Here is a 25,873-nt window from a genome sequence, read left to right as displayed (position 1 = left end):
TGTTTGTTTGTATTGACACTTTGTGGCCTTTCTCTTTAGATTACCAGTCACTAAATTCTAAGTGTACAATACATAATATGCATAAAACCAGAGCATGACTCTTCATAAAAACACATAACATTTAGTGTTTACATACAGCCTGGTTTATTTAATAAGGTTTGAAAGCTGACAGTCTCGCGCAACGCATTGATTATTATCACTGATTATTGGCTGTAATAACATCCAGGTCCACACATGAAGTGTGTTACATTTTTTTATACTACTGAACATTTCCATAAAACACATTTAGTCACATGAGCTTGTTTTGATCTATCTAACCTATGAAAGCATACGCTAAAGATCAAATGTATTATTTATGAAAACATGGTCCCAGTAAAAATAGACTGAATAGAGTATTCATTACCTTGCGTTCTTGTTGACGACAGTTTGTGATATAGACATAATGGAACATGATATGTACGTACAGGTCTGAGCGTTATCTGTTGAGCATAAACATTTGGCTTCTGACCACATTTGTATGCTGTAATCTAATTATTTACATCTTTGGGGAAAGCAGGTGGAAACCAGCATTTGGCTATATATATAATCTGGTTATGTTGCACTGTCCCTTCCAAATAAACTATAAATTAAATGATTATTACAGTTTGCATACTTCTGTCCCTGCATGCTTATCTATCTTAGACCTAATCAACCCAAAAAACATCCATGAAAAGATTTATGAAATATTAGTCACAGTAAAAAATAGACATCCTATTTGATGACAATGTGTTATATTATAACATACAGTTAGGGCTGCAACTAACAATTATATTATATGTTATATAATCAAGTAATCTGTCAATTATTTTCTCGAGTAATTGTTTGGTCCAGAAAATGTCAGAAAATGTCGATCAGTGTTTCTTAAACCTGGAAATGATGATATTCTCAGTTTTTAATGATTTCTTTGTTATATGGAGCAAAAAAAGAGGAAATGTTCACATTTAATAAGCTTTAAAGAGTCAGAAAACTTGTTTTAATCCCTTAAAAACACTGAAACTGATTAATCGATTATCAAAATTGTTGACGATTAAAGGTGCATTATGTAATAAATCTAAATCAACTGGCCATAAAATCCTCCTAATATGTCACAGAGACTCAGGAATAATGTTCATATAACAATCTGAACTCACCAACAACAACAGTACAGACAAAATATTTGCATTAAAAAAAAAAATTTTCAGACTGCAAATCATGTCTATGTTTTGAAATCATGTTTTGGCATGTGGCGCCACCTACCGCCATCTACCAACCATTGCAGTCAGTAGAGTCTCAGCTGCCGAGCAACCACGGATTGCCAGTTACGTCAGAAAACAAAACCTAAAAGACCTCGGTATTTTGAATTTGAGTGTAGTAACCGTTTTTGGCCACATTCTTACATATGGCGCCTTTAATTGAATTACCGATGAATAAATAGCACAGTTTATTGTCCATTGGTGTTGATTGTAAAACTTACAGAGAGTCACTGAATCCAATTTTTTTTGGTGCATACATATTGATTTTGTTTGTGTTATTATTAGTTCCAATTATTTTTTCAGTGAAACAGGGCGTCTCTCAAGGCCTGTACACCCTTAGAAATAAAAGTGCTAAGTAGAACCATATAAGGTTGTTTGGCTTGTCCTCATAGGAGAACCCTTTTTTTATAAAGGTTCCACCAAGAACCCTTTGGAAACCCTTTATTCAGGGAAGGGGTTTTAAAGGGTTCTCTGGATCAAAATGGTTCTCACTGGAACCATTAGTGTTACCAACAACCTTTTTTCAGGAAAGCAAATGGTTCCAGGTAGAACCTCAGCCCTTGTAGAAGAACCCTTTTGGAACCCTTATTTCTAAGAGTGTACTGTACAGGCTTAATTGACCAGAAGTCCACTTTTATTCTAGGACACATTTCAGTACAGGCACAAATAAAAGACTGCTTTAATTTGACAGTGTAGCCACAGCCTCGTGCTTCTGTAGTCCTTAATAAAAGGTCTGAATATTCTCCTGTGCACATGCACATGCACACACACACACACACACACACACGCACACACACGCACACACACGCACACACACGCACACGCACGCACGCACACACACGCACACACACGCACACAGCAGCAGATGTACATCATTCCAGCCTGCGCTACCATGTGGTGAGTCTCGGATCACGTCGTCAGGAAGAACACAGAGTGATTTTTTCTGCTGCACTTCGTCCACAGACGCCCCACTCGCTTTTCCTTTCCCCTTTTTTTTTCTTGACGTCAGGAGAAAAGCGGAACGAGCGCTGCGCACAAGCAGCACAGCAACCACATCGCTCCCAGAGGGAAGGAGAAACACATCACCACAACTACTGAGCATCACTGAGGTAGGTTTTTTCTCTCCTCCTCCTCCTCCACCACCACCTTTATACACTGATAAACACTGTAACGCGTGTATTTTTTTGGGTGGGAACTTGGTGCGCCTTTTGGTGCGCCTTTTGGATGCGCCTTCCATAATGTGTGCAGCCTCCTCTTTTAAAGGGTGCTGTCTTTATTCCGTTTGACTGCCATACACACACACATATACACACATACCCTTGAGCGCTGCAGCAGCAGCAGCTCCTCACACACACACACACACACACACATATTTTATTCCCTACACATGCATGATGATGAAAATCGGACACGTTTCATCAATGCAGATGCATTTTTTTTGTTTTTAATGTTAATAATTCCCATTCATCCTGCTGCCTCCCTGTCATCACTCACGCCCTGCCTGACTTAATGCAGGCACAGCAGGTTGTGGTGGAACGTTTCCACTTGACCAGACCTCAGAGAAGTGTTTCCACATTGATTTCTGTCTTCAGAGAGAGCCACCTCCAATGTTTCAAGCTCCGGACGATAAATATAGCACACAGTCAGCCCCCCCCAGCCCCCCCCCCCAGGTGGAATCTGGCACTACTGACCATGCGTTTGTTTGTGCCTCTGCTGCACCGTCAGTGTCTGTACCCTACTTTCAAGTTGTTGTCATGTATCTGTGCAGGACTGGTTTGTCCGTGTCAGCAAAGAAACACTGAGAGTAATCGTTCATCTGTGGAGAAGCTTTATTGTCTTTTAAATGTAATGTGTTCAATGATCTTTCTCTGTAATATTGTGATAGTTAACAATCAGTCTTAAATGATCTGGCACTTACACAGACACTTATCCATACTGGCTTTGATCACCATTATAAGAAGGAACATAAGTCATCTTCATGTCATTTAGTGAGATCAGACTCACAGTGGTTTTCCCTGACCACAGCATTTCATCAGTAAACAGAATAATGGTTAATTCAATAGAGCAATCCGCTGGACTGTATTGAATCTACTGATATGATGCAGAGGCACAATATTGCTTGCACTTTATTCATTTTTTTTTTCTTAAATCTCTTTTGCCCCTTAGCTGTAGTGTGGCAAACTCGATTAGCGTTGTAGGATGCCTCTTGGAGAGGATGGAAACGGATGGAAAAAGAAGACGTCCGACATCAAAGAACACTACGATTTCAAAGAAGTGCTGGGAACGTAAGTTGCATACGAGTTTAAATTGTAAAAAAAAAAGTATATATATATCTACAGTGCTGGTATCGACGTATCATGTTTATCCTCCACATGAGGGTCGCTGGTGCTAATCCCAGCTGTTGTAGGGCGGAAGACGGGGTGCAACCATCCACTCTCACACTCACGAGTGTCAATATGGAGCAGGGGTCTCAAAACTCAAATGACCTGGGGGCCAATGCGCATCTATTGTGGTCAAGAGGGGGGCGGCCAAGAGAATAAAAAGTGGGGTGAAAAAACCAACTGTTCACAATATTGCATCATAATCCATCCGTCCATCCATTATCTACCACTTTATCCTCCACCAGAGGGTCGCGGGGGGTGCTGTGCCTATCTCAGCTGACATTGGGCGATAGGCGGGGTTCACCCTGGACAGTTCACCAGTCCATCACAGGGCCACATATAGAGACAAACAACCATTCACTCACACTCTCACACCTACGGTCAAATTCAGAGTGACCTATTCACCTAACCCCCATATCGTATGTTTTTGGACTGTGGGAATGAAGCCGGAGAACCCGGAGAAAAACCCACGCACACACGGGGGAGAACATGCACACTCCTTCCAGAAAGGCCCTTGTTCCGAAGTTGTTCGAAAACCCAGGAACCCGGGTCTTCTTGCTGCAAAGTCAAGGGTGCTAACCACTACTCCAACCGTGGGCCCCTTGCATCATGATATCACACTTAATAATACTATTTATGATGCAAAAATTAACATATTAACATCAAAAACATGCATTTGTTTTAAATTACGTAAATAATAGTGAGGACAACTCCAATTAAAGTTCGTACCAGGAGTCGTTTCGGCCGTTGCCATTCGTGGCTCGGGCCCGAACAAGTGTATTTAGGGACCTCGTACGCAACAGTGACGAGGAACCTATTGTTATTCAAGGAATTATTATTATTATTATCTTTAGCCCTGGTAAATCTTGAATTTGACCCCCTAAACGTGCGTGAATTCGGAGGAAAACTTCCACGCACATAAGAACTGCCGAAAAATTCAATAAAATAATGGACTTGTGACAAACCTATGTAAAATGGCTCAGTAGCGCCCCCCACAGGTCAAGTGCCTATGGAGCTGGAAAAAGTTTAGTTGCGCCGAAGTTCTTGTTATATATGTAATTGAATGTTGTATTAAGATACATTTAATAATGGGATAACTATGACCAAATGTCTTATTATTACTGTTATAAAAAAACATTGCTAGCAAAAAATTATATTCTATCACCTCGCTGGCAACTGTGCCTCAGCTACACACTGTGTTTAAAAGATGGTGAGGTCGTGGGCCATGTTTTCATTATAACATGATATTGAGTGGGGGGGGGAGGGCGCCAGTTTGAGACCCATGATTTAGAGGATCCAATCTGCCTAATCCCCAAATTTACCCCTCAATGGTTCTGGAGGAACTGTAAGGAATCCCAGCTGACATTGGACCTCAGGCAGACAGAGCACAGCGGGGAATAGGTCGCCCCCATCTATCACAGAGCCAATTAACAATAATTAACACTCTTATTCACATACCTGTAAGCAAAAACAAAGGAATCTCAGGTTAACTTGAGCAGCACGTCTTTGGACTCTTTGGTAGCATGGAAGTCTAAGTACATGGAGAGAACCTTCACAGACATGGAGAGAATATGGAGGTTTTACGGAGTCATTTTAGAGGGTGTGGATTGTGAAATTGGTTCCTTATTATCAGAGATCTAGTTTCCCCTTGTGGATTACCACCAAAAATGAGACAAAAGTAGAGTTCCCATACGCCAAGAGAATGCTTAGTTTGTGAAGTTTGAGGCCAAATTTAGGCTGAATTCCAATTCCTCGCTTAACCCTCAATCTTATCCCTCAATCTCAAAACTGTGCGCTCCCTCTAGTGCAAGTGCTGTCCTGATTCTCAGAAAAATTAAGTTGAGGGGCGAGTTTAAGGGCTGTATCGCCCTCAATATTGAGATTTTCCAAGACCCCCCTTGGGAGCAAGGGATACCCAGAATGCATTGCCTTGTTTTGACATAACAAAGATGGCGGCGAAAGCAGCAAAACGAGTACGCTACAAATGAAGTATTTTCTTTGTTAATAGAGATATAAAAATGATGAAAACCATCGTATTATCTTAGTTTAGGCCCATATTATGGATTACTGACGTCATTGTTGCGTAACATTTATTTTTATTTTACGATCTTTTGTCAATAGCCGGCCGGTGCGGACAATCGATCGTTCGCTATCGTTAACTTTTCAATAAGTCGTGGTGTGTGGTAACTGTCAGCTGAATATTTGTATGAGTATCATCTTATAACTAACTGACAACCTAATAACTTGACTGACAAACGGATCAGAATAAATAATTGTGACGTAAATGCATTCTTCTTCTTCTTCTTTTTTTGAGTTGACAGACTGGACGCAGCTTTCGCGTTATTCTGCCCCCTACAGTCTGAAGACGTATCTGCATTTAAGGGGTGTCCCATTTCTAAGTGACAAAATAACCCTCAACACTTGGTTTTGAGGGGCCAGTTAAGATTAAGGGTTGAGCTTGAGGGCTAAGATAGGAATTGGAATTGGCCCATAGTGGAGCCGCCATGCAGAAACCAAGAGGTCAAAGGGTCAGTTAGGTAAGGGGACATTACTCATTTGCATCCACGCTGCCAGGAATGTAGAATTTGAGTCAGTGCAATGGTGTTTAACCGTTTGTGTAAGTGCCCTCGTCAGCTCCACTCCACACACACACTCGCTTTCCAATTTGACTCGGATTCACCTCTGTGAAATGTGTTTAATTACATTTGGACATGGCGAGGCAGTTTGTGTAATTCACAAAATGAATAATCAAGGTCGGCTTCTGGACAGTAATGGTGTGAGGGCTGGACTCACACACGGGGGAAGGTGTGACTGCCAACTCCAGGAGGGGCAGGATTGAGCCCAGATGGTCGGCGGGGGGAGGGAGGGGTGTGCACCTTTTTCCACTCACCCAGACTAAGTACAAGTGACCCAGCACATGTCCACCTGTGAGGGCACAAGTGTCACCATATGGGGGGGGTGGGTGGTTGTTTTGGAATCTCACCCGCTGACCGAGAGAAGCCGCGCACAATCAGACGGATCGTTCTGGTCCACGTCCAAGAAAAAGTAAAAATCCCAGCGGGTCGACGATCGAGCTGACCGTTTACGTCGAGCGTTGGGGGCGAGGATGTCAAACGAACTCTGGCACTCTCGCGCCCTTTTTTAAACCATATGTTCAGAATCTTGGGGTAACATTTGACAGCGGGCTTAGATTTGACAGACAGATTAGGTCTGTTGTCAGCACAAGCTTTTTTCAACTGCGCCTCCTGGTCAAAGTGAAGCCTTTTTTAAGTCGGCAGCACCTCGAGAAGGCTATCCACGCTTTTATTAGCTCAAGACTGGACTATTGTAACGCGCTCTATGTTGGCCTTAGCCAGTCTTTAATCTCGCGTCTCCAACTTGTGCAGAACGCAGCGGCCCGATTTTTAACAGGCACGTCCAGGCGTGAACACATTACCCCGGTGCTGTCGTCACTCCACTGGCTTCCAGTTTGTTTTAGAATTGATTTTAAACTCTTATTGTTTGTTTTTTATGCCATTAACGGCCAGGCTCCCTCCTAGATTTTAACTGTTCGCGATCATGGCAGAGCCCTCCGTTCTTCTGGCCAGCTCCTGTTAAGGCCACATTATACTTCTCCGACTGCGTATGCGTTGTCCGTCTGCGTCACCACGGAGACGCCTCGAGCATTTATACTTCTGCGTCGTGGTGACGGACACTCGCTGCAATTTCCCGCCCGATCAGTAGGGGTCGCCGCGCAAGGTTGTTGTGCTTCTGGCTACAGTGAGCAATGGCGTCCGAGAAAGAAAGAGAGAGAAAGACTGTTGTTGTTGAAAAAGTGGCCGTTTCTCACTTTTCTGTGTGACGGAACGCAGTTTTAAGATAATTTGAGGCGAGAAATTGGCCATTTAGAGTCTAAACATGTGCTGTGTGTGTTAAGATATGACGTATTTATAGTTCGGCAGCGGCGTTATCGGCGGGGATCTGCTCCGCCTCTGTCAGGACGCCCGGAGCGCACTGAGAGCCGGCACAGAGCAGCTTAGCTCGGCCTGTCCTGAGGACCAATCGCAGCTCTTGCCGTCTCCGTTGTCCCTTGACGGAGTGACGGACACTTAAAAATATTTCGTGCAGACGGAGACGACGCAGAGGCTCTTCGACAGTCTCTGCGTCGACGCAGAGTCTCTACGTAGCCTACGCAGAGCACTTTACGCAGAAGTATAAATTGGGCTTTAGAGGTCCCGAGGTCCAGGCGTAAACAGTGGGGCGATCGCTCTCTTGCTGTCGCAGCTCCCAGGCTGTGGAACAGACTCTGCCCTCTGAGATTCGCATCACTACTGACCTCAACCTTTTTAAATCGAAGCTGAAGACACACTTTTTTAGATTGGCTTTTTACTCTCTGACTAGGGTAGTCCTTCTCTCAGGTGTACTTATTTTACCTGTTTTCTACTTTATGCACTTTTAGAAGGCCTCTAACACCCTGCAGCACTAGTAGCACTTTCTGTTTTTATGTATTGTTTTTACATATTGTTTTTATGTAAAGCACTTTGGGTACCGTCTGGCTATTGTAAAGTGCTATACAAATAAAACTTGATTGATTGATTGATTGCAACGAGAAGCTGCCAGTCCTTGTCTCGCGGCTGGACGCGATGTTATATCTGTTCTGATTCTCACAGATCTCGCCGTGTCGCTGCAATCTAAACGGATGATATCAAGAGTTATGTAAGGAGGATTGTGAGGGTCAATTGCCAGGATAGGAGGCTGTGTTCTCATTTCAGAAGGAACTGGCTGCAGTAATGTTCTCCTCCCTCCTCGTCACAGAAGCTGGACCTGACAGAATTAATGTGTTGACGCAAAGCTCCTTATGCTCGGAGAGACGATTACAGTGGAGCTTTATCCAGGAGCTCAGTGTGAGTGAAGTTAATTGATAAATGTTGAAAATATTATATTCAGATCGGCCCGAGTTAAGCCTCTGTTTGAAGTCCACTTGTTTGGGACAAGTTCACATAGGAAACATCCCCCAAACTGTTCACTTATGATGCACTCTTAGAAATAAAAGTGCTAAGTAGAACCTTATAAGGTTCTTCAGCTTGTCCTCGTAGGAGAACCCTAGGTTCCACCTGGAACCCTTTTGGAGGGTTCCACGAAGAACCCTTTTAAAACCCTTTATTCAGGAAAGGGGTTTCAAAGGGTTCTCTGGATCAAAATGGTTCTTACTGGAACCCTTAGTGTTACCAAGAACCCTTGAAAAACCCTGTCTTCAGGTAGAACCTCAGCCCTTGTAGAAGGACCCTTTTGGAACCCTTATTTCTAAGAGTGTACGAGGAAAAGCCAAAGAACCTTATATGGTTCTACTTAGCACTTTTATTTCTAAGAGTGTACCTAAGACATGCCAAAATGCCTTTAAACCCTTTAAAATGACATGATCTGTTACAGGACCCAGTGGTTGGAAACCCCCCCTAACTCAAACAAATCTGCTTTCAGAGTTCTGTATCACAAAAGTGTCCGTATACAAACACATATTAGACCTTAGGGTGCCAAAAAAAATTAACCCGAAAAGGCAAGAAAGACATAACAACGTAACGCACCATAGAGCGTAGGCCGGTTTTAAGACCGTCTTGGGTCCAGGTGGACGGCGTAAACACTGTGACTGCGTAGCACTAACACTGTTTGAAGGCACTTGTGTAGGTCGGCTTGTTTATAGAGAAAGGCTGAGCAGTTAAGAGTGTTGACCTCATGTCAGTAGAGTGGATGCAGGACATTATATCACAGCACATTTGCACAAGCGTTAGTGAAAGTTCCAGTCGCTATTTTTGAGATGTGAATTTCCTCGAATTTCAAGGTGCATTAGGTAATAAATCTAAAGCAAATGGCCATAAAATGCTCCTAATATGTCACAGAGACTCAGGAATAATGTTCATATAACAAACTGAACTCACCAACAACAACAGTACAGACAAAATATTTGCATTCATTTTTTTTTTTGCAGACTGCAAATCATGTTTATGTTTTGAAATCATGTTTTGGCATGTGGCGCCACCTACCGCCGTCTACCAATCATTGCAGTCAGTAGCGTCTCAGCTACTGGTTGCCAGTTACGTCAGAAAACGAAACCTAAAAGACCTCGGAATTTTGAATTTGAATGTAGTAACCGCTTTTGGCCACATTCTTACATACGGCACCTTTAAGAATTGATCTGATATGGGTTGGATGGGGATTATACAGCATGAGCACACATACCCACTCTTTTGTTCCTCTCTCACACACACTATAACACACATAATGGCTCGGGCTAAAAGGAGAAAGCTTTTCCAATCGATAGAGAGATGGATGACCCGCAACAGGTCCGAGACGCCCCGGCTCGGCTTGATTAATGGTGCATTCCTCTAAATCTTATAAAAAGAACACTATGGATGATATTTGCCACATCCATCACTGTGAGTGAGATGCGGCGGGTTGTACATTTACAACACACACCCTGTGATTGTGTGTGTGTGTTGTGCAGCAGGTATCCTGTATTATACTGTATAGGTCGCACCATCTGTTCATAAGATTAATCTCAGCCTAGTCATGTGATGTCAGACTGGGAAGATTTAAAACAACGTACCTCAAATTAAAAAAAAAAAAAGCATTATGTTAGTAAAATGTCAAAGATGAAGGTTATTATAATCCGCCTGAACTCCAAAATCCACAGAGCACATAAATAAGAAAAGAAAAGACGTACCGGCGTTTAAAAATGACAGGCAGTACATTTTTAAACATATCTGCCCCTTGAAACAACCTCCTTAAAAAGAAGTGATAGTACATTCCTGTTTACACAGCTGACTGCATTTCATTTACACATTAGTATCGCTGTGCTATTACAGTATTAGACATTTGTTATGTTTTATGTTGCAGCATAAATCACCAGCTAAAGCTAGTGTTACTAAGTGAGGAGGACACACGCTGCATAAATGAAAGTAGGTGGATTTACAGCTCAGTCCAGTTCCTCCAGCCTCAGAGTGTCTGTTACGTGTGGTTTATGCAGCCCATTATATAATAGTTCATAGTAATAAAGTGTCAGGAGAAGAAGCCTCGAAGACACGAGCGACTGAAATAAGAACACGGTGATGATAGTGAAAGTGATGGTGATACGGACATGACACAACGTGTGAATCAATATTTGCCCAAACAGACAGATGGGATTACAGCGTTTTCAACAACGTCTCACTCTCTGTCTGGTTTGTGTCTATTTACAATTTCTCTCTCCGTGTCTGTCTGTCTATCGCGCTAGTTAGTAGTAATAGTTTTTAATTAAACCTTAATTAACCATTACAAATAACCTATACACATCTATCTATCTATCTATCTATCTATCTATCTATCTATCTATCTATCTATCTATCTATCTATCTATCTATCTATCTATCTATCTATCTATCTATCTATCTATCTATCTATCTATCTATCTATCTATCTTCCTGGTTAATGTGCTAGTTAGCTTGTGAGCGTACAAGCTAGAATCAATCTATCTTGCTAGTCAGTGTGCTAGTTAGCTTATGAGCTTACAATCTATCTATCTATCTATCTATCTATCTATCTATCTATCTATCTATCTATCTATCTATCTATCTGTCTGTCTGTCTGTCTGTCTGTCTGTCTGTCTGTCTGTCTGTCTGTCTGTCTATCTATCTTGCTAGTTAGTGTGCTAGTTAGCGTGTGAGCTTACAAGCTAGAATCTATCTATCTTGCTAGTCAGTGTGCTAGTTAGCGTGTGAGCTTACAAGCTAGAATCTATCTATCTTGCTAGTTAGTGTGCTAGTTAGCTTGCAAGCTTACATGCTGATATATAATCTATCTATCTATCTATCTATCTATCTATCTATCTATCTATCTATCTAGCTAGTTAGTGTGCTAGTTAGCGTGTGAGCTTACAAGCTAGAATCTATCTATCTTGCTAGTTAATGTGCTAGTTAGCTTGCAAGCTTACATGCTAAAATATAATCTATCTATCTATCTATCTATCTATCTATCTATCTATCTATCTATCTATCTATCTATCTATCTATCTATCTATCTATCTATCTATCTATCTATCTATCTATCTATCTTCCTGGTTAATGTGCTAGTTAGCTTGTGAGCGTACAAGCTAGAATCAATCTATCTTGCTAGTCAGTGTGCTAGTTAGCTTATGAGCTTACAATCTATCTATCTATCTATCTATCTATCTATCTATCTATCTATCTATCTATCTATCTATCTATCTATCTATCTATCTATCTATCTATCTATCTATCTATCTACAGTCGTGCTCGTGGACACAAAAACAGCAGTGATGACAGAAGCCTCAGTTATCTTCCTGCACACTGAGGCCAGTGACTCATGTAAAGCTTATTTATTTTAATTTGTTAGCAGCATGTTATCGCGTGTTCGTGCCAGAATGATGTTCTGGTATAAAACTGATAAAATAACGTGCGTCAGGACATCGACAGTTGCTGTTGCTGTACATTTTCATGTGAATAGAAGGACGGACGTCCATAAGGCTTGGACAGTGGCACATAAAGCAGTTTAACTCAGGTGTGTGTGATGTAAACATTAGCACTTCAGCAAATCTAACAGATGCGTTTGCCGCCTCCGTTTGTCTCTGTCAAACCCTCAGAGCTCAACCCTACTACGTCTCCTAGGAGAAATGAGCAACTTGATGGTTAATTACAATGTGTCTCGCAGCAACAGTAGAAAACTGTGAGCCTGTGTGTGTGTGTGTGTGTGTGTGTGTGTGTGTTTGTCAGCGTGAGTGTGTGTCTTCTCGCGCTCTCATTTGCTCTCTGTCACTCTGTGACTAACATATTGGGTGAAATGATGCAGACACTGCTGCAACTATGATTCTAGCTCATTCTAGTAGCGATAAAATCGTTGTTACTATTACTATTATAATATTTATTTATACCTTAGTTGTTGCAGAAGTATTGATAAAAGTCTGCTTTAAGCACAGAGGCGCAGCTTGTGAACAGGCAAGGCAGGCAACTGCTCGGGGCCCCCGAGCCGATAGTGGGCCCCCCCGACACTCGGAGCCTGAGGGCTGTTTTTACTGAAATGTGCAGTGAGCAGCCGCCGCCTCCCCGTCCCCCTTAAACAACAATGGCCGTTTTGCAATGACATCTCAGTAGGAACAGAGGCGATTCTAGAGTCTGTAGGGGCCCTAGGCAAAAATTCCCAGGGGGCCCTTCCTTCCAACCAGTGTTCATTACCATTATGTTATAAATAATCTGACACCAACGAAAAATGTATGAGTTCAAAATATTTTTTTTTTTGCAAAATGAATGAAATAACATGGAAAAACCTTGTAATTAAAAAGTATGTGAAAATATAAATGTAAAGAACAATAAAATACTGTAAATAGCTTTTAAAAAACTATATAAACTTAGTAAAAAAAATACATTACACTGTAAAGAACCCAAATTATAAAACAATATAAATGTACAGAACAATACAATACTGTAAATAACTGAAAGAAAAACATATATCTGAGTAAAAAAGATATGCATTACACTGTAAATAAATATAAATACCTCCCTAAAGGGGCCCCACCTCAGTTTAACCTCTGTGAAGTTATGTTGTATATATTTATATTGTTTTATAATGTGGGTATAAAGTTTATATAGTTTTTTAAAAGCTATTTACAGTATTATATTGTTCTATACATTTATATTTTCACATACTTTTTAATTACAAGGATTTTCCATGTTATTTCCTTCATTTTGAAAAAATATATATTTTGTCAGATCATTTGTAACATAACGGTGATGAAAACTGGTTGGAAGGAAGGGCCCCCTGAGAATTTTTGCTTAGGGCCCCTACAGACTCTAGTATCGCCTCTGTTTGAGCAGCATTCGGATGGAGGTCAGATTTCATGTAAATTGTCAACATTTGTAAACAACCATAACGTCCCAACATTGCCATTTAGAAGAAGAGGCTTGAAAACAACAGTACATCATATCTCACAGTTTGTCTTATTCTTACCCCAAATATGTACATTTCGAAAGCTAACAAACACATTTCAACCAACAAAAACAAACATGTTGTCTTTTTTAGTGAGGAAACACAACAGTTGTCACCTTTAACTGTCTCGACCAACTCCCATTTTAGACTGTGTGTGGTGAAATCCTGGCTGCAGAAGCTGCCGACTTAAATACATTAAAATGCTTTTATGTGTTGAAGGAAACTGGAGCTTTATTTGATTATGCTCGGAGAGTGTTTATTTTAAGGGCTTTAAAAAAATAAATAAAAATAAAACATGAAACAGGAGATCTCTTGTGCGTCAGAATCGCTGTTCAGAAGTTTCTGCTCCACTGGTTTGTTTTTCGCACAAGGTTCGCTGTGATGATGCAAAGCTACGACTAAGATTACCACAGACGGACACTGCTGAGCATTTACTGGAATATTGTGTAATGGTAGAAAACAACCACAGACTCAAGGAGGTCGACTTAAAGATGGTCAGGACGCACATTAAGTCTAAAGCTCTGGGTCCAAATTCCAGACACAACATTTGTTTCAGAGAACCAGAAATATTCTACTGAAAGTAAAAGTACCACTATTTTGATAACTGTTTAAGTACTGGTCTAAAATGTATTAAAGTTAAAGTAAAAAGTAGCTTAGTATTTTAAAATGTACTCAGAGTAAAAGTTACTTTTTTGACAAGGTTGGTGTTCTTTCTTTTCACTTGAATAGTTTTTAATTAAACCTTAATTAACGTTTACATATTAGTGCTGACAAAATAGAATATGAAAAAAGGTCAAAGGTCACAAACGCTTTGACTATCTATCTATCTATCTATCTATCTATCTATCTATCTATCTATCTATCTATCTATCTATCTATCTATCTATCTATCTATCTATCTATCTATCTTGCTAGTAAGCTAACAAGCTTACAAGCTAGAATCTATCTGGCTAGTTGGTGTGCTAGTTAGCTTGAATCTATCTATCTGTCTTGCTAGTTGCAATACTTAGCTTGCGAGCTTACAAGCTAGAATCTATCTATCTACCTATCAAAAAAAAGTAAAATTACACATTTTTGTACACAAGTACACAAAGAACCCTACTCGTTTCATTTACTTTCCACCTCTGATAATTCCCGAAAACCTGTGTGACGTCTCGCTTTACTTTAACATTGTGCTTCCGCTGAGTCGTGACGTTAAAATAACCTCACACCGTGTCACCGCAGACACAGTGAAAACAAAACAAAACTGAGAAACACACACAGAGAGAGTTTATGTCTACATATACGTTAAGTATCAATAACTGATGACACGGTTGCCTCCTGTCAACAGCAGGAAACCGTAAAAAGTTTTGCACGATGTTATGTAGGTTTGCAGCGTGACATCGAACAGCTGCTCTTTCATATAATACGTGTAAAGACAGAGCGCCTGCATGTGGCTGCTCACATTGTTTGTACGCTGCGGCCTCCTCCTGAGCTCACTCCCACGCTCCTGTGGGGAGACTGTGCAAATGCACGCTATTCTCGCTCTCATCATCATCATCATCATCATCATCATCATCACCAGACCATAATCCATAATGCAGTCTGGTCTCAAAAAAGAAGCCGCGTTGCACGATTTGAAACGGATGAAAAAGTTGTTGTTTTTCGGTGACCGTTCGCCTCTCACTCAGGTCACCGCGTTGAATTATTCATCCAAACATCATCGCTAACCTTTTCTTTGACGCTTTTTTCACCTTCTGCCTGTGTTCCTCAGCGGCGCGTTCTCCGAGGTGGTTCTAGCCGAGGAGAAGAGGACGCAGAGGCTGGTGGCCATCAAGTGCATCCCCAAGAAAGCCCTGGAAGGCAAAGAGAACAACATCGAGAATGAGATCGCCGTACTACACAGGTGACGCCCACCGAAGTCCTGCACATGCACAGAGGCATAATGTGTGGGTGTGTGTGTGTGTGTGTGTGTGTGTGTGTGTGCATATATGCAAGGGGGTCAATTGCGCCGGTGACTAAATGCACGGTGTCAGTAGAAACAGTTGGACTGTGCGCCCGGAAATGTCAGGCATAAAGAAGATAGACCTATTTTTAGTGTCCCTGTTGCCAGGGCAACAGCACACAGAGGCGGGGATGGTGTGGAATTCCCCGCAGCAGTGTACTGAAGAAAGAGAAAGAGACATGGAGTGTGGAGAGGAGGAGGAGGAGGAGGAGGAGGAGGAGGAGGAGGAGAAAGGATGAGGGGGGGGGGAAAGAACGGTAGGAACAGGGTTTGTCCAAACACTTTAAGGCATCGTGAAATAAACGATGAGAGAGAGACGCGAGGACGACTTAAAAACACACACATCTCCGTCTCACTGGAGTCACTCTGGCCTCTCTGAGCTGAAGTGACGGCACATTCATAATATGCTCTCAGCTCGACTCGAGAGCCAAAGAGCCGTTTGACTGCCGACGAGCTGCAAATCATCCAAATCTGTCCTCTTTGTGTGAGAGTAGTCATTTTCACAGTCATGTCCTGTCTCAGCGACGGAATCATATCATCATCAACCACAGCTGCTGCTGAAGCTGCTGCTGCTGAAGCTGCTGCTGCTGCTGCTGCTGCTGCTGCTGAAGCTGCTGCTGCTGAAGCTGCTGAAGCTGCTGCTGAAGCTGCTGCTGCTGCTGGTTAACAGTTCTCAGGGTCAGATCAAGGCGTTCTAGTATTTTTGGGGGAATGAGGTAAACTCGCAGGTTTGAAGAACAAAACGTTCCTAACCTGAATTATGCAACAATCTGCAAACCATCTGGTGACCATTTGACTACAAGCGTTATAGAGAGATGTGCGTGTGTGTGTGTTCTTGTACTTGTGGCATACTGAGGACCAATGAGGGTTTTTAACCAACAAAGAGAGGTCATTTTTATGGAGTGAGGACATTTTGGCCGGTCCTCACTTTGTTTTCATTGAAATCACTTCCTCAGGTTTCTATAACATGCTATACTCAATTTGTCCAAAAAAATAATAATAAAAAAAATAAAAAATTTGGACGTCATAGTATAGTATGACGTTTTTGTCAAATTTTGGAGCAAAATTTTTTGGTCACATTTTTTTTTCAAATCTTGGTCGACAGTATAGTATGACGTTTTTGTCAAATTTTGGACCAAAATTTGTGGGTCTTTTTTTTTTTCAAATTTTGGACGACAGTATATCATGACGTTTTTGTCCAACTTTGGACCAAAAATTTTTGGTCAAATATTTTTTTCAAATTTTCGTCGACAGTATAGTATGACGTTTTTGTCAAATTTTTGGTCAAATTTTTGGTTACATTTTTTTTTCAAATTTTCGTCGACAGTATAGTATGACGTTTTTGTCAATTTTTTTGTCAATTTTTTTGTCAATTTTTTTGTCAATTTTTTTTTTCAAATTTTCGTCGACAGTATAGTATGACGTTTTTGTCAAATTTTGGACCAACATTTTTGGGTCTTTTTTTTTTTCAAATTTTGGACGACAGTATAGTATGACGTTTTTGTCAAATTTTTGGTCAACTTTTTTTTGTCAAAGATTTTTTCACATTTTGGACGGCATAGTATATTATGAAGTTATTGTCAAATTTTGGACCAAAAATTAAAAATTCTTTGTAGATGTCATTCATGAAGTAGATATTTGTAATTGTGTTGATTTATAAAGTGGAAATGTTGGTCCTCACTTTGTCAGCAACCCAGTCCTCAGTATGCAGCACAAGAATGTGTGTGTGTGTGTGTGTGTGTCACAATGAAAAATGCAGTGGCTTTTGACTCCAATGTTCTTCCTCCAGAATCAAGCATCCCAATATCGTTACACTGGAGGACATCTTCGAAAGCACCTCTCACCTATATCTGGTCATGCAGCTGTGAGTTCTGCTTTCTTCTTTATGTTAAATGGAAATTGCCACGAATCAACCCTCAAACACCGAGCTCAACTTTGCATTATCGTAATTAGGCGACAGTTTGTGCTACTTTTCTGAGAGCTGAGATGTGGTTATTACGGTAATTTCACACACGCTGTTGCAGGAAGTCGGCGAATCAGCGTCTCTTTGGCCCTGTTTTTGGACACTGAGACAAAAACAACGTTATTTTACACTGTTCAAATTGAACATGCAAAAACAGGGGTTTGTGCACAACTGCAGTGTTTGGTTTTGTTTTTCTATTGTTTTAAATTGTTAATACACCATACACACAATTTAACATGCAGTAAATTGTTAAATAATGGCCAGATATTGGAAGTTATTCTGGAAAAATGGGCAACAACATCTACTGCAAAAAATGCAATAAATTATAACCACTATTAAAGGAAAATAACTTGTTTCAAGCAAGAAAAATGAGAAAAAATACTTTCAACCAATTAGTATCTTCAGCCAAAAAATGGTGTGATTAGACAAATACACTGAATTCAAGTCACTTACACTAGTACATATTTTAATTTTTTTTTTTGACCATTTCTGGTTAAAATAAGCAAAACAAAGACATTTTGAGGCTTAGGTGTTAAAGGGTTAAAGAGTTTTTTCAGTATTTCTTGATCAAGTGATATAATCCTGTTTTTCAGTGTGTCTGGAGGTGAGCTGTTTGACAGGATTGTGGAGAAAGGTTTTTACACAGAGAGAGACGCCAGTCAACTCATACACCAGATCCTGGACGCAGTCAAATACCTCCATGACATGGGCATCGTCCACAGAGACCTGAAGGTATCACAGAGACAGAAGACATCTTATCCTATCATATCTTATTGTATCGTATCGTATCTTACCGTATCGCATCGCATCGCATCGCATCGCATCGTATCTTACCTTACCGTATTGTATCGCATCGCATCGTATCGTACCGTACGTATCGTATCGTATCGTATCTTACCTTATGGTATGGTATGATATGGTATTGTATAGTATCGTATCGTATTGTATCGTATCGTATCGTATCGCATCGTATCGCATCGTATCTTACCTTACCGTATCGTATCATATCGCATCGTTTCGTATCGTTTAGTATCTTACCTTATCGTATCGTACCGTATCATATCGTGCCATATCTTATCGTATCTTATCGCATCGTGTCGTATCGTATCGTACCGTACCGTATCTTACCTTATGGTATCGTATCTTACCTTATGGTATGGTATGGTATGGTATGGTATGGTATGGTATGGTATAGTATCGTATCGTATCGTATCGCATCGTATCTTACCTTACCGTATCGTATCATATCGCATCGTTTAGTATCGTTTAGTATCTTACCTTATCGTATCGTACCGTATCATATCGTGCCATATCTTATCGTATCTTATCGCATCGTGTCGTATCGTATCGTACCGTACCGTATCTTACCTTATCGTATCGTATCTTACCTTATGGTATCGTATCTTACCTTATGGTATGGTATGGTATGGTATAGTATCGTATCGTATCGTATCGCATCGTATCTTACCTTACCGTATCGTATCATATCGCATCGTTTAGTATCGTTTAGTATCTTACCTTATCGTATCGTACCGTATCATATCGTGCCATATCTTATCGTATCTTATCGCATCGTGTCGTATCGTATCGTACCGTACCGTATCTTACCTTATCGTATCGTATCTTACCTTATGGTATCGTATCTTACCTTATGGTATGGTATGGTATGGTATGGTATAGTATCGTATCGTATCGTATCGCATCGTATCTTACCTTACCGTATCGTATCATATCGCATCGTTTAGTATCGTTTAGTATCTTACCTTATCGTATCGTACCGTATCATATCGTGCCATATCTTATCGTATCTTATCGCATCGTGTCGTATCGTACCGTACCGTATCTTACCTTATCGTATCGTATCTTACCTTATGGTATCGTATCTTACCTTATGGTATGGTATGGTATGGTATGGTATAGTATCGTATCGTATCGTATCGCATCGTATCTTACCTTACCGTATCGTATCATATCGCATCGTTTAGTATCGTTTAGTATCTTACCTTACCGTATCGTATCATATCGCATCGTTTAGTATCGTTTAGTATCTTACCTTATCGTATCGTACCGTATCATATCGTGCCATATCTTATCGTATCTTATCGCATCGTGTCGTATCGTATCGTACCGTACCGTATCTTACCTTATCGTATCGTATCTTACCTTATGGTATCGTATCTTACCTTATGGTATGGTATGGTATGGTATGGTATAGTATCGTATCGTATCGCATCGTATCTTACCTTACCGTATCGTATCATATCGCATCGTTTAGTATTGTTTAGTATCTTACCTTATCGTATCGTACCGTATCGTATCGTGCCATATCTTATCATATCTTATCTTATACTATACTATAATAATAATGCATTATATTTAAGGCGCCTTTCAAGACACTGAAGGTCGCCTATGGTATTGTATCATATCATATATTATCGTCTTGTATCTTATATTACCGTATCGTTTCGTATCGTATCGTATCGTATCGTATCATATCGTGCCATATCGTCTCGTATCTTACCTTATCATATCGTATCTTATCCTATGGTATTGTATCATATCATATCATATATTATCGTCTCGTATCTTACCTTATTGTTTTGTAGCTTACCTTATCTTATCATATTGCATCTTATCGTATGGTCTCGTATCTTACCTTATGTTATAGTATCTTATATTATCGTATAGTCTCTTACCTTATTGTATCGTATCTTATATTATCGTATCTTATCTTATCTTATTGTATCTTATCGTGTTTCCTGTGTTTGCAGCCAGAGAACCTGCTCTATTACAGTATGGACGAAGACTCCAAGATCATGATCAGTGACTTTGGTCTGTCAAAGATCGAGGGATCGGGCAGCGTCATGTCCACGGCCTGCGGCACGCCCGGTTATGTGGGTAGGTGCTTTTTTTTTTTTTCTCTGCCGTTTGTGTTCATATCACTGTCTTTATTCACTGTCGTTGTGAGCTAGAGGCTCGTTCATCCGTGACCGAGTCAACTGCGAGTGTTTCAGAAGAGCTCTCTCTACCTGGTTAATGTGGCCCGAACGACTGAAAGGTCAAGATTACTTGAATTCACTCTCACTGTCTGCTGCTCGTGTGTGTGTGTGTGTGTGTGTGTGTTTTCCCGCTCTCACAGCTCCGGAGGTTCTCGCCCAGAAGCCGTACAGCAAAGCAGTGGACTGCTGGTCCATAGGCGTTATTTCCTATATTCTGTAAGTCTCAGCTTCTTGTGAACAGAGTGAAATGTCCGTTACATTTTCCTTTGAATAATCTTTCAATATCACACGCCCTGACAGATTATGCGGTTATCCTCCGTTTTATGACGAAAACGACGCAAAGTTGTTTGAGCAGATTCTGAAAGCAGAGTACGAGTTTGACTCTCCGTACTGGGACGACATCTCAGACTCGGGTACGTTCAGCTTCTGAAATATCTTTGGTTCACGGTGGACCGTTACTGTTATAACGTGGTCTTGTGTTTTTCCACAGCCAAAGACTTCATCTGTCACCTGATGGAGAAAGACTCTCTGAAGAGATACACGTGTGAACAGGCACTTCAACATCCATGGTGAGGAAGACGTTATTGTATTATATCAATTGAGACATTGGTTCTCAAAGTGCGGCCCGGGGGCCAATGGCGGCCCGCAGAAACATTTCTGTCGGCCCCGCAATGAATTACAGTTGATAGTTTTAATCCAGGAGCTACTAAGCTTGTTAAATGTTTATTGGACATTACTGGATACAGACCAATAAGTGTAAACAAAAATACTGGGTATTTACCTGGTTTCTATATGGTGAATTTTAGTGTATTATTGTGTTATAAGCTGGTAATAAGCAGGTAGCTACAGCCCCCAATTACTAGCTATTTACTCAGTAAATATAAGGTAACAGAAATGTGTTACTTGGTATTAACCTGTAATTAGAAGGTAAGAACAATGGCCAAAATACTGTGTAATTACACAGTAAATTATAAAGCGTTATTATATTAATGCTTATATAACTTAACGATAAACTGTAGAACTGCAATCTGGTCATTAAAATTATTACAAATGGGATTTCGGCCCTCATTCCAATGTTGGGTTCCTAAATTGGCCCTCAGGTATGAAAAATGTAGATTAGATCATTTCTTTGAGCCAAAGGCGAGATGTTATTTGTAGTTTTATTGAAACGAGAGTAGAAAATATGAAACTTCTGATCATTTCTGATCAAATTATATATATATGTTATAAATATATTTTGTTGGAAAATTGGAACAATGCAATTAGATTAGATTAGACTTTATTCACCTTACACTCTTAGAAATAAGGGTTCCAAAAGGGTTCTTCTACAAGGGCTGGGGAAAAACCCTTTCCCGAAGAAAGGGTTTTTCAACGGTTCTTGGTAATGGTTCTAGTAAGAACCATTTTGATCCAGAGAACCCTTTAAAACCCCTTTCCTGAATAAAGGGTTTTATAAAGGGTTCTTGGTGGAACCCTCCAAAAGGGTTCCAGATGGAACCTTTATTAAAAAGGGTCCCTTGTTGCAGCAGTTAAAGGACAGAGAATAGAACTAGAATAAAATAGAAGAAACATTGTCGTGCACTCATTTTCAAAATAGCTGCACAAAATGACTGCAGATGATGATTTGAATATATTATTATTATTATGTCGACATATTGTGAATTTCAAACATACTTCTTTGTTTTCTTCTTCTGGCTCTTCTGTCACTCATCACCTGACTTATGTCCTATGTGTGTGTGTGTGCTGTAGGATCTGTGGAGACACGGCTCTGGACAAGAACATCCACGAATCTGTCAGCGCTCAAATCAAGAAGAACTTCGCCAAAAGTAAATGGAAGGTGAGTCAGAGCGAGTCACAGCCTCAGTCTGCTGCTGAACGAGCTGCATCACTGAAAAGACTGGCAAGACCGGTTTGTTGAGCAGCTGTCAGACACAGAAAGGTCCTCATGTGTTGGGTCTTTTTTTTTTTCTCTCTCTCTTCCTCTTCCTCTGCTTCTCTGGCTGCACAGCAAGCGTTTAACGCCACAGCGGTGGTGCGACACATGCGGAGGCTGCAGCTGGGCACGAGTCTGGAGGGAACCAGTCAGATCACTCCCACCAGTCCCTGCCATGGACATCTGCTCCCAGAGGAGGAGGAGGAGGAGGAAGAGGAGGAGGAGGAGGAGGATTTGGGCAACGGGGAAGAGGAGAGCTGTAAGTTATCTGTGTGTGGATGATGTAAGTCTGTAAGTGTTTCCATCATGTCACCATCACTTTCTCATATAAGATATAAGCATTTACATCAACAGACAAGTCCATTTTCACTCAATCTATTCATGGTCGAGACAAATACAATCCTCGTGTCTGGGTTTATTTGAATAGGTTTTTGCACGTGAATAACATTAAATTGCTTTATTCATTTGCTACACTCTTAGAAATAAGGGTTCCAAAAGGGTTCTTCTACAAGGGCTGAGGTTCTACCTGGAACCATTTGCTTCTGAAAAACCCTTTCCCTGAAGAAAGGGTTCTTGGTAACACTAATGGTTCCAGTAAGAACCATTTGATCCAGAGAACCCTTGAAAACCCATTCCCTAAATAAAGGGTTTTAAAAGGGTTCTTGGTGGAACCTTTATAAAAAGGTTCTACCTGGAGCCAAAAAAGGGTTCTCCTACACTTGTAGAAATAAAAGTGCTAAGAAGAACCATATATGGTTCTTTGGCTTGTACTCATAGGAGAACCCCTTTTGGCTCCAGGGAGAACCATTCATTCAGAAAGGGGTTTTAAAGGGTTCTCTGGATCAAATAGGTTCTTACTGGAACCATAAGTGTTACCAAGAACCCTTGAAAAAGCAAATGGGTCCAGGTAGAACCTCAGCCCTTGTAGAAGGACCCTTTTGGAACCCTTATTTCTAAGAGTGTATGAGGACAAGCCGAAGAACCTACTTAGCACTTTTATTTCTAAGAGTGTACCTAAGACATCTCAAATGGCACAGATTCCAAAATGGTTCTTCTACAAGGGCTGAGGTTCTACCTGGAACCATTTGCTTCTGCTTTTTCAAGGGTTCTTGGTAACACTAATGGTTCCAGTAAGAACCATTTTGATCCAGAGAACCCTTTAAAACCCCTTTCCTGAATAAAGGGTTTTAATTAAAAGGTTTCTTGGTGGAACTCTCCAAAAGGGAGCCAAAAAGGGTTCTCCTATGAGGACAAGCCGAAAGAACCTTATATGGTTCTACTTAGCACTTTTATTTCTAAGAGCGTATAGAGACAACAAACCATCCACTCTCACACCTATGGTTAATCTAAAGTGTCTAATTGACCTAATCCCCATATGTCCTGTCCATGCAAATTAACCCTTACACCAAATAGTATTGATTATTTCTCATGTATCAAACATGTCATGAACTCCTCTGTTTCCCTCTAACATCCAGTGTCTCACTACGAGGACGGTCGCCGCGGGAGCAACGAGGGCAGCGCTGATCGGGACAGTCTGAGGAGCTGCACCTACTGCTGCAGGCCAGCCAGTCGTGTCTGAGCACAAAAAACAAACCCCTCCTATATCGTCATGGTGATGACACTGTATCCAACACAACCCACACCCCCCCCCCCTCCCCCCCCGGAGCGCCCAGAGATCCACGCGCCCAGTCTGGCCAGGAATACAGAGTTTAGCTACGAGGCAGCATCGATGTCAGAGTCCGTTCCAGGAAGAACAGGTATGCAACGCTGCTGCTGATGGACGGAGGAGCGTCCTGAGATACCACGTAGTTGTCACTCATCGCGACGCGTTTCGATTTGAACGTTACCATCAGGACGGGTCAAAACAACCGTAATCCAACCTGAAGATGAGGGAAGTTCTCCACATTTTTTTTTTGTTCTCGCATTATCCGTCACGTCGACCTCTGCGATTACTTTTACCCACAAACGACGCTACCGTTCAGAAGTGTTTGGGCTCAACTATACACATTTTTTGTTGTGTTTTTTTCCATTAAAAGTCTCACTTTTATTCACCAAAAGAGTTGCAAGATGAATAGAAAATATAGTCGAGACATTGATAAGATTAGAAATAATGATTTTGTTTTTGTCGAAGAACCAACAAAACTGTGCTAACATCATTGCACAAGGGTTCTCTAATCATCCAATAGCCTTGTTACGCTATTAGCAAACACAATGTACCATTAGAACACACTCGCACACTAGAAATAAGGGTTCCTAAAGGGTTCTTCTACAAGGGCTGAGGTTCTACCTGGAACCATTTGCTTCCAAATTAGGGTTCTTGGTAACACTAATGGTTCCAGTAAGAACCATTTTGATCCAGAGAACCCTTTAAAACCCCTTTCCTGAATAAAGGGTTTAAAAGGGTTCTTGGTGGAACCCTCCAAAAGGGTTCCAGGTGAAACATTTATAAAAAAAAAAGGTTCTACCTGTAGCCAAAAATGGTTCTCCTATGAGGACAAGCCGAAGAACCTTATATGGTATATACTTAGCACTTTTATTGCACGTTTGCAGCTAGAATAGTCGTTTACCACATTAACAATGTATAGGGTGTATTTCTCATTTATTTAATGTTATATTCATTGAAAAAAGTGCTTCTCCTTCAAAAATAAGGACATTTCTAAGTGAGCCCAAACTTTTGAACGGTGGTGTCAAAAAATCTGTCCAGATAAAGAACAAAGAGGGAAAATATTGTTTCAGATTACTCCTTAAACCTCCAAATACGACTCATTCCAGCTCTCGCTAAGTCACTATTTAAACAAATCTCCTCTCGTCTTTATTCCCTCGCGACGAAGTGTTTCAGTGTTTATTTTGTGTGTGGGGAGATACTTACAGAAAGTGGTTGCAGTGTTGTTGTTGTTGTTGTTGTTGTTGTTGTTGTTGGGGCGATGATGATGATGAGACTCCGTCTACCGTGTATATTCTGTCTCAGACTGGGTTTGTGAAGCGCCTGCATGCTGGAAAAACACAAAGTGTATGAATATGAAAAAGGAGACTTTGTTTTTGGGTTACCAGAGGCTCAAACTGAGATCCCTGTTTTGTTGGTTTGGAGCACACACACACACACACACACACACACACATTCTTGTACTTGCTGCATACTGAGGACTGGGTTGCTGACAAAGTGAGGACCAGCATTTCCACTTTATAAATCAACACAATTACAAATATCTACTTCATGAATGACATCTACAAAGAACTACTGGTTGCAGTACCATAAAATGTCTGCAGGTGGAGCCTCAGAGCAAAAAGGGCTTGAAAACTTTTTCGATTTTTTTTTTAAATTCTTTTTGGTCCAAAATTTGACAAAAACGTCATACTTTTGGTCCAAAATTTGAAAAAAAAAATGGACTCA

At 40.8% G+C, this 25,873-nt stretch overlaps 1 protein-coding gene across 2 annotated transcripts; it reads left to right on the top strand.

The window, feature by feature from the left end:
- Positions 1-3,470: 3,470 nt before the first annotated feature.
- Positions 3,471-24,061, top strand: camk1a (calcium/calmodulin-dependent protein kinase Ia; the record flags this gene model as incomplete). Of its 2 annotated transcripts, none has more annotated exons than XM_083892785.1 (11): positions 3,471-3,556; positions 15,357-15,488; positions 17,377-17,451; positions 18,144-18,282; positions 20,322-20,448; positions 20,690-20,765; positions 20,850-20,962; positions 21,040-21,118; positions 22,299-22,386; positions 22,558-22,741; positions 23,958-24,061. In XM_083892785.1, the coding sequence occupies 11 exons, from the start codon at positions 3,471-3,473 to the stop codon at positions 24,059-24,061; spliced, it is 1,203 nt and encodes a 400-aa protein (XP_083748911.1). The 2 variants fall into 2 exon arrangements, with proteins under 2 accessions (XP_083748911.1, XP_083748912.1); XM_083892786.1 differs by having other exon boundaries at positions 22,558-22,745; positions 24,001-24,061.
- Between the last annotated feature and the right edge of the window lie 1,812 nt (positions 24,062-25,873).

This window comes from Microchirus variegatus (genome assembly GCF_963457635.1).
Source record: "Microchirus variegatus genome assembly, chromosome: 7".
NCBI lineage: Eukaryota > Metazoa > Chordata > Actinopteri > Pleuronectiformes > Soleidae > Microchirus > Microchirus variegatus.
The sequence above is the reverse complement of the archived record's forward strand: the minus strand, read 5'-3'. Positions and strand labels throughout refer to the sequence as shown.